General features: G+C 50.9%; 1 protein-coding gene and 1 long non-coding RNA gene across 3 annotated transcripts in view; both read right to left on the reverse strand.

Moving 5' to 3' along the window:
* LOC147031100 (myelin protein zero-like protein 2) overlaps positions 1–838 on the reverse strand; it is a 211716-nt gene extending 210878 nt beyond the window's left edge. The window contains exon 1 of one of the 2 annotated variants that reach the window (XM_085875832.1): positions 682–838. In XM_085875832.1, the coding sequence (XP_085731958.1) occupies positions 682–745 (64 nt within the window). In that variant the 5' untranslated portion in view covers positions 746–838. The remainder of the gene's footprint in view (positions 1–681) is intronic. The other variant, XM_085875833.1, reaches the window with a different exon arrangement.
* A 252-nt stretch (positions 839–1090) lies between these two features.
* The window catches only part of LOC147031103 (uncharacterized), a 91221-nt gene continuing 82569 nt past the window's right edge, over positions 1091–9742 (reverse strand). Inside the window, exon 4 of the long non-coding RNA XR_015056661.1 lies at positions 1091–2378. This is a non-coding gene — a long non-coding RNA (uncharacterized LOC147031103). The remainder of the gene's footprint in view (positions 2379–9742) is intronic.

Consider the following 9742-nt stretch of genomic DNA (forward strand, 5'->3'; position numbering starts at 1 on the left):
CGGACCGAGGGGGCGGCGGGGGGCACGGACCGAGGGGCGGCGGGGGCCACGGACCGGGGGGCGGCGGGGGACCCGGACCGGGGGGGCGGCGGGGGACACGGACCGAGGGGCGGCGGGGGACACGGACCGAGGGGCGGCGGGGGACACGGACCGAGGGGGCGGCGGGGGACACGGACCGAGGGGCGGCGGGGGACACGGACCGAGGGGCGGCGGGGGACACGGACCGAGGGGCGGCGGGGGACACGCACCGAGGGGCGGTTGGGGGACACGGACCGAGGGCCGCGGGGGGACACGGACCGAGAGGGTGGATAGACCATTTGAAAAACAATGACAGACACTTCCCTGGTGTAAAGACATGCTCGTGACTCATGGGAATTTGAAGGAAGTAAATAAATCAAACTCGAATTCACTTGGATTAAAAACATTGCCATTGTGATCACTTGTGCGCCGGTAATAACACGGTTGTGTTTAAAACTCACGGTAATTGGTTAATGGGAGGATTTTGTACCACAGAGTCAAACAAAACAAACAAACGACGCTTCATGACTTAAAATGCCGAATTCCTACAATGCTCGGACCAGTGACGTCAGTCACATACCTCAGGTACTTTCAGAAGCTCGTGTACCTGATATGAAATAGCCACGCACTCACTTGCTCTCCCCATAAGAACCCTGCACTTACCGTGGAACGCAGCGACGAGCAAGCACAGCCAAAAACAGCTGCTGAACTCCATCGGTACAGCCATGGTAATTAACTTTTACTCGACCTGTCTCACGATCCTCCACCCTGTCCACAGCCACGCCCACAGTACCACAGCCACGCCCACAGTAACACAGCCACGCCCACAGTAACACAGCCACGCCCACAGTAACACAGCTACGCCCACAGTACCACAGCCACGCCCACAGTACCACAGCCACGCCCACAGTACCACAGCCACGCCCACAGTAACACAGCCACGCCCACAGTAACACAGCCACGCCCACAGCACCACAGCCACGCCAACAGCACCACAGCCACGCCAACAGTACCACAGCCACGCTCACAGTACCACAGCCACGCCAACAGTACCACAGCCACGCCAACAGCACCACAGCCACGCCAACAGTACCACAGCCACGCCAACAGCACCACAGCCACGCCAACAGTACCACAGCCACGCTCACAGTACCACAGCCACGCCAACAGTACCACAGCCACGCCAACAGCACCACAGCCACGCCAACAGTACCACAGCCACACCAACAGTACCACAGCCACGCTCACAGTACCACAGCCACGCCCACAGTACCACAGCCACGCTCACAGTACCACAGCCACGCCCACAGTACCACAGCCTCGCCCACAGTACCACAGCCACGCCCACAGTACCACAGCCACGCCCACAGTACCACAGCCACGCCCACAGTACCACAGCCTCGCCCACAGTACCACAGCCACACTCACAGTACCACAGCCACGCCCACAGTACTACAGCCTCGCCCACAGTACCACAGCCACACTCACAGTACTACAGCCACGCTCACAGTACTACAGCCACGCTCACAGTACTACAGCCACGCTCACAGTACCACAGCCACGCTCACAGTACCACAGCCACGCCAACAGTACCACAGCCACGCCAACAGTACCACAGCCACGCCAACAGTACCACAGCGGAGAAGACAGGCCCACCTTAAACCTTAAAGCCACACGAGAGTGACCTGGTGCTGCCAAAAAATGGAAGAACACAGAATATCCAATTTCGTGAATACATTTCTGGATTCAAGAACATTTATGTCCAAGAGCACGTGAAAACAAACCCACTGGCGGTGCTGCTGGTGTGCTGGGGAGATCATACATTGTGACGCTGTGATCAAGCTTTGTCCTCTGTCGTGGAAGATGGCTTGCGTGCAATTTACTCTGTGCTGTGCGTCCTCAGACGATGGCGACGGAGACCAATCGATTTAATCTGCGAGTTTCTCTCAGATGCCAGCAAGATATTCACGAGACCCTTCGTGATGTTCATGTTGAATGATTTTTCTCTCCCCACTGATCCACATCCCCTCGGGTGGGAATCAACACCTCGGATGGTGGTTCTCCACGCAACATGACCTGCGCAACAGATCTGAGCTCTCATCAGAGCTGTGTCAACTGCCGTCATCTGTGCACATTCCAACAAATCTGTGTCTGGTGCATGGTCTTGCCATTCAATGTTCGTGATCTTCAGGGGTTTCAGGTGGAATCTGTCAAGCAGTTTACTCTCACACACATGAAACAAAGATGCAAGACTTACAGTTTGCTGCACAGCTTCATTACCTCCACCACCGAAGGTGAAGGTTATGTTTTCACCCCCTTTCTGTTTGTTTGTTTCTCTGTGTGCAGGATATCTCAAAAACCTGTGGACGAATCCGGACGAAATTTTTTGGACAGGTTAGGCGTGTGACAAGGACAGAATGATTCGATTTTGCTGAAGATCCAGATCCGGATCCGACGACAATAATTTTTAAAGTGATTCTTCACCATTGAGAGATAGGGCTAAAAAACGATATATTGTTGCGGGGCCGGGTATCGCTGGCGAGCACGACCGCTAGAGGGAGCAGTAGAGTCGGCTCCACCGAACACAACGGAATTTAGGTCGTGACCCTCAGATAAGTCCGAAAGGCACGGGTCCCTTACAGGACCATGAATCGCCAATAATTCGACCGCGTGGGGTGGGGTTAATTGCCTAATTTAAATATACCTAAATACCCACGCAGTCTTACTACGAGGAAACCACACCCTGGGCCGACTCTGTCTGACCTGAGTCGTAGGTAACGAATCGGATCCGGCGTAACCGAGTGGAGTTAACAGAGCCGCGCCGGAACAAATGAACAATTTACCCTCGCTATCTCTCACTACACAGCGTGCCAAGCCAATGAAAGAAATGACAGGGAACGAGCTGAGACATTCAACAAGAGGGGAATTTATTTACAATGGGGGGAAGGGAAGCGCACAAAGAGCATAGTTATCCGAATAAGAAATTTAATGTACAATGAGTAAAAGAAAGCACTTACACAATTCTACTTGAAGATGGGCTCAAACACAGACGCACACCCCCCCCCCCCCCAAAAGAAATGATGGCCACGGCCTTTATTGATACCCCCAGCTTGGAGGGAAGGTGAGCTGGAGGTAAGGGTGCTAGCTTGGACCTTCCCGCCTCGTGCAGCCCTTGGCGATCCGGCTCGGCGGGACTCAAACCCGCAACTCGATGCCGCTGCAAGCACCGGGTACGGAGGGCAGCATTAGACTCCAGCACGCTCCTCCGGCACACGACGAGACAGCAAGCGCCAGCAGAGGAGACAGGCAAGCGATTCTCCGCGGGACAGACTCACAGGCAGGCGATCCTCCGCAGGACAGACTCGCAGGCAGGCGATCCTCCATGGGACAGGCTCGCATGCAGGCAATCCTCCGCGGGACAGGCTCGCAGGCAGGCGACCCTCCACGGGACAGACTCGCAGGCAAGCTATCCTCTGTGGGACAGGCTCAAGGGAAAAAGACAGGACCTCCTCACGCACACCCGTCTTCTCTTCACTCTGGCCGTGCCACTCGCCTCCCGATTGGCCGGTTCGACTCAGGCGATCTGCTCGCCGTTCGTGATTCGTCCGGGGGGGGGGGGGTGGCGTGGAGAGCATCGTCGCGGTCCGTCCCCCCTGAGAAACATTCCTCCTTCTTCGGGTGACGTGCCTCCGCATTGGCTGGAAAGCGGCGTACATCGCTCACGCTGGAACACGGCGTACGTCAAAGTGTGGCCCATTGGCTGAAGGAAACACGTCTTGCTCGACCCTGGAGTGGAGCCAATGCGTCGGTTGCCAATGGAATTCCACCTACAGGCGCTCGGCACGTATGCGCGTCACAAAGGCCAATGGTGGAAGGACGCCAGGGAGGATGCCGTTGTTGTTGGTGTTGTTGTTGGGGTAAAAATCCTTTCCATAAAATAACCCGTAGCGCACGTACACTTAATTCCCATTAGACATAGGGAAAAGGGAGCTGTCTATCCACATTTACTTAACGAAATAACTGAGCTACGGGGACCTGAATGTTGAGTGCTCATGGCTGCCAGATTCGTAACAATATAGCACGATATCTCAAAAACATCTCTGTGGCTGTCATCAGAGAACCACCGCAGCAGCGTTGAGTCTGGCATTTCACTCAGGCCGACTGGCAGGAACTTCAAGCAGCCATCAAACCTCTAGACTGGTCTCCTATCGCTACTTTCTCCAACATCAACTCATCCTGGGAATTCTTTCAAAAACTTGCTCTCCCTCATGCAGAGATTTTTCCCCTCTCGTCTTCAGTTGTCCTACCCTTCCTCCTGCCCATGGTTCACTGAAGCTTGTGGTGAGGCAGTTGTCCTGAAACAAATTGCCTTTGCCTCATGGAAAGCAAACCCAACTGAGGGTAATAGTTCCTTCCATAAAGCTCGGAATAAGTGGTGTGTCTACCTTCAGGAGAGCCAGAAAACAACATCTTTCTCAGCTCAAGTCTGAACTCTCAAACTTCTCTCCCTCCTCAAAATCCTGGTGGCGTCTAATCAAATCTGTTTCTGGTGTATGTTCCCCCTTCATCCCCTCCCTTACCTCAAATGGCCGCACTGCTGATACCGCACGTGAAAAGGCTGAATGCCTAAACTCGGTGTTTGCATCGAAATATTGTGTCCAAAACCCATCGCTTTCTGTACCCACATTACCTCGTCACACTAAACTGTCCCTGGACTCTGTGTCCTTTTCTCCTGACAAGGTGGAGAGCTTGCTGTCAAACCTCGACTCAGATTCTGCAACCGGTCCAGACGGCATCAGCCCACGTGTCCTAAAAACCTGCTCCTCTGCACTTTCTCACCCTTTCTCTGTTCTATTCACCCTCTCATTTGCTCAAGGTCATTTGCCATCTGCTTGCAAATCAGCAAACATCACTGCCCTGCATAAATAAGGTGCAAAAACAGATCCCTGCAATGACAGACCAATCAGCCTTCTCCCAATCATCAGCAAGGTTATGGAATCCATTATCGCTTCAGACATTAAATCCATCCTTTTCTCCAATGGCCTGATTTCCGATCAATTTAGTTTCAGACCAGGTCACTCTACCCTGGATATGCTGCTTCTGCTCTCCCAACAATGGATGGAGGTCCTCAATGCCAGACATGAAATCAGAACCATATCCCTCAGCATATTGTGGGCTTTTGACACAGTCTGGCACCCTGCCCTGCTCACCAAACTCTCGTCCTATGGTATCCAAGGCCATCTCCACTCATGGCTCGCAGACTTCCTCTCCTGTCGCAGTCAAAGTGTGGCCCTAAATGGAGTTCTTTCATCCCCTCTTCCTGTCCAGGCTGGAGTTATTCAAGGCAGTGTCCTCGGCCCTGTTTTTTTTGAAATGGTTTTCATTAATAATCTCTCCAACTCTTTGGAAAATCCTCTTTATCTCTTTGCTGATGACTCCACCCTCTGCAGTACCATCTGTCATCTCTCAGACAGGCAAGCAGCAGCTTCTTCGCTCACTGCAGATCTGGGTAAAATCACAAACTGGTCCAACACGTGGAACATGTCTTTCAATCCGGACAAATCTCACACTCTTACTATGTCTCTCCGAAAAGACCATTTGGCAACCCCCCCAACCCCCCCCCCCCCACCCCATCCACTTTCTCACCAACCCTCTGGAAGAAGTCCTTTCATTCAAGCTTCTGGGTTTCACTATCTGCCATGATCTTTCCTGGGAAAGCCACATTTCCAACCTCACCTCCAAAGCCATTCGCCGACTGAGAATCCTCCGTCGTGCAAAGTCTTTCCTCGGTCCACCTGAGCTCCTGACCACTTACAAAGCCTTCATCCACAGCCTGATGGAGTACTGCTCTCCCCTCTGGGCTGGTACGCCTGCCTCTCACCTTTCTCGGCTTCACGCTGTGGAAACCAAGGAATTTCGGATCATTGGCATCTCCCGTGATGAGGCCGAGTCTTTGGGCCTCTCACTCTCTCACCGCAGGCAGGTTGGTGGTCTTTCTGTCTTCTACCGTCTCCTCTCCGGCCTCGTCCCCCACTGCTGTGTCTGCAATTTGTCTCCACCATATTTCTGCAGGGCACTTAAGGTTTTGCCAACAACTCCCTTCTGGTAAAACTACCAAAATCACGAATCACTGCTTACCCTCACTCTGTCATTCCTCTTTCATTCTCGCCTTTGGAATAAACTTTCTCACTCTGTTTAATCCTATACTTCCCTCCAGGCCTTCAAAACAGCTGTTCACCACCACCTCTTATCATCCCCCATCCAAATCCTCAATCTTTTCTACCCTCATTAATCCAACCCAAAACCACCTCCTTCCATTTCCCTGCTTTCCTTCCTGAAAGTCCCTGTAATGTCCATCTTGTATACTCCATGTTCCCCGCCTCATCCCTCTCCCTTCCACAAATCTCCTAATGTCTCTGTTCCCCACTATTTTGTCCTTCCCACTCTGGCCCCTCTCGTCTCATGCCCCTCCCCCCTTGCTCTGCGTTGCGTGTTCGCTCTCACACGAGCCTCGACAATGTATACAAAAAAAAAGAGTTTTAGACGGATTCAAACAAAACTTGGTGGACATGTCGGGTGTGTGGTCAGGAAGAATTGATAGGATTTTGGTGAAGATCTGGATCTGGATCTGGATCTGGATACAGGAATTATTTAATTTTTAAAGTGATTCTTCACCATTGTGAGATGGGGCCAAAAACGATATAGTACTGTTTCACACGATATTTCAAAAATGTAATGGCCCGTTATGTTCTCGTGGATCAGGTATTGCATGGCGGAGGTTCGCGCTCTTTCAAGTGCCCTGCTGGTTCCTTATAGAGTTTATCTTGAAGGCTAACAAAGTCCATACTGGCCTTTTCAATTGTCTGAACTTCAGGGTGTTTCAAAACGACTGATACAACTTTTACTTCCTTCCATTTCTTTGATTTTTGACCAATACAGTTTTCCTTTTCCGGCTTTGGTGGTGTTATCATGGTATTTGTTCCTTGGGATTTCTAGCTCAGTAGATCAACTATGCCATTGACAGTGAAGCAGAAGACAAAAGTGCTGGCTCTGTGGTATGAGACTCAATCATGTGTGGACACCCCTGGAAGTTCTGCTGGGAATACGACCTCAGAACATGTGATGGACCCACAAATTGTGCCATTCAATGTGTTGTAAAACATTTTCAGCACAAGGGTACAGTGCACAACCAGAGCAAGGGCAACAGTGCCAGACCAATATCAGCAACCAAGAGCCAAGCTAACGTCGACGCCGTGCGGGATTCTGCAGTAGACAGTTCAAAGAAGTCCCACCGCCAGCACTCCCAGGAACTAGGCATCAAACCAACATCAGTATGGCGTATCTTCTCAAAGGAACTGAAGCTTTTCCCATACGTCATCTTAATTAGGCATAAACTGAGTCAAGATGACATGAGGAGACTTTATACATGCAATTGACTCAGTGACAGGATGGAGCGGTACCCAAATTGGATCAACCTGGTGGGACACATGGAGAACCTTGTCATGGTCCCTACACAATCCCAGGCCTCTTAAAGCTGATGGAAGATCCACAGCCCTTTTTCACTTGTGAAAAACGATCCGTAAGTCTTTGGGTACGAGATATAAATGAGACAGTGGACAATCATCTGTGAAAATCAGTTCCATCACAAGCATTTCAACCACCTTTTGTTGAATCTTTCAGCCTGGGTAAGTCGAAGTACTGTCATCCATTGAATAAATGGATGCATACACAGTCATCAGTGCCTTTGAAAGGCTCTGTGAGCATCGTTTTAGTGTGGAGTACATCGAACAAAACCAAAGGCAGGACAACCACCTGTATGACAACATGAGGAACAGGGAAGCGAGCAAGTACGTACACCATCACTCTCCACGAGTCTCATGAAAGTGCTTGAAACTGTTCAAAATTTCAGGGCATTTCCTAAACAAGTTAGAATGACTTGGTCATGTCAATAAACACACAGTGAAGACTCCTACATTTGCTTGTCCATGTAAACATGGATGAGATGCACAACACTGGAGTAATTCCAGATGTCGAAACCTTTTAACTATGTGTGAGCTAATGCTAGTATATATTTATTATGTTTGCATGGAAGGGGGCGTGGCTAAAATGGGGAAAAACTTGACAAAGGGACTATGAGGACGACAACATAGACTAGGAGAAGAGATAAGGGTAAGGAAAGGGGTAGATCAAGAGCATATAGTGGGGCACAGGAGGGCAGGGGTTCACACAAAGAATTGAACAATGCAGGAGGAGGCCATTTGGCCCATTAAATCTGTGATACATCTGCAGAATGTTAATTCAATTGTTGTTTATCAAAATAAATTTGGCTGACAGGATGGCCTTGAAGGACACACACTTGCTTTTAAACTGTCTGGCCTGGGATAGAATCCCGACCCGGCTATAAACTATCATCCCGATTCACGGAATCAAAAGCTTTGTGTAGATCTCCACAGGTTACAAGCAGCCCCTGCTGAAACTCTCGTTTGCGTTCGGTGAGGACCCAAAGAATAAGGATACGGTCAATCGTTGACCTCTTTAGTGTAAAGCCTGACTGTGCTGGGTGCTGGTGCGCAAGAAGATGGTGGCGAACCCTATCAAGAATTATCCAAGCAAAGACATTATCCGGCACTGAGAGCGGCGTCACCCCTCGGTAGTTGTTACAGTCTTGGTGATCACCCTTCCCTTTCCAGAGAGGAGCAAAAAGGCCCCTCTTCCAGTCAGTTGGGATTATGCCTGTGTTCGAGCAGAGCACATAACTGCATGCAATGACACGAGTACAGCATTTCCACCAGCCTTGAGATGTTTAGCATGGATGCCACAGATCCCAGGAGCTTTACCCACTTTCAACTGGTTTACTGGTTCCACAAAAAGGTGGTTCACAGTTGATTGGAGGGTCAGCAATTGAGATAGCTACACCCCTGATATCGAACTCAACAAGTGGTGGGTCAGCCTGGTATAGCCGCTCAAAGTAACTGGCCTTCATTTCGGACTCCTCTGTCAAGAGCCCACCGCCAACTGCTATAATTGCAGTGCACCGAAGGCTGGGCTTGGAGGAACGCAATGCACGAATTCCTCTGAAAGGAGGACGAGAATCACTTGACCACAGGTGATGCTCTACCCCTCCACAGATTCCTCGCACAAAGGCCTCACTGTCCGTCCTCAGCACACACAGTTTTATGCCTCAGCTTCCTGAACAGCTCAGCTCTGCCATTCAGCCTGGCCCTGCGACTCTGGTCAATGGTATCCAGTGTCCCTTGGGAGACAAATTTCTTTACCTGTCGGTGGGTTCCAAGACATCCACCGGCAACATCAAGGATGGTAGTCCTGAAGGCAAGGCACTGAAGGCACTCCACAACTTTTCAGGATTCCCCAAAACACCCAGACCCCCCAAACCCCAAATCAGCCTGTTCACAACCTCCTCAGATACCCTCTCATCCTCGAGCTTGCCAACATCCAGTCAAGGCTGGGATGGTATCATTCTCCTGGATTTTAGGTGCCAATTCAGAGTTGCTACAACAAGCCTGTGGTCGGTATTGAGGAACCGAGCGCACCGGTCGACCATGCAGTTCTGAATCATCTTCCAGCACCGATCATCAAGCACATGGTCAATCTCATTTGCCACACCACCAGCGTCGGAATATGAAGTCCAGCGATGAGCCTCTGCTTGCTGAGACCATAACTTCTTCAAAATTCAACGAACTCAGTGCTATTCTGGTTCACAGTT

Source organism: Eptatretus burgeri, chromosome 3, assembly GCF_056783735.1.
Source record: "Eptatretus burgeri isolate ZD-2024b chromosome 3, Ebu_testis_v1, whole genome shotgun sequence".
Classification (NCBI taxonomy): domain Eukaryota; kingdom Metazoa; phylum Chordata; class Myxini; order Myxiniformes; family Myxinidae; genus Eptatretus; species Eptatretus burgeri.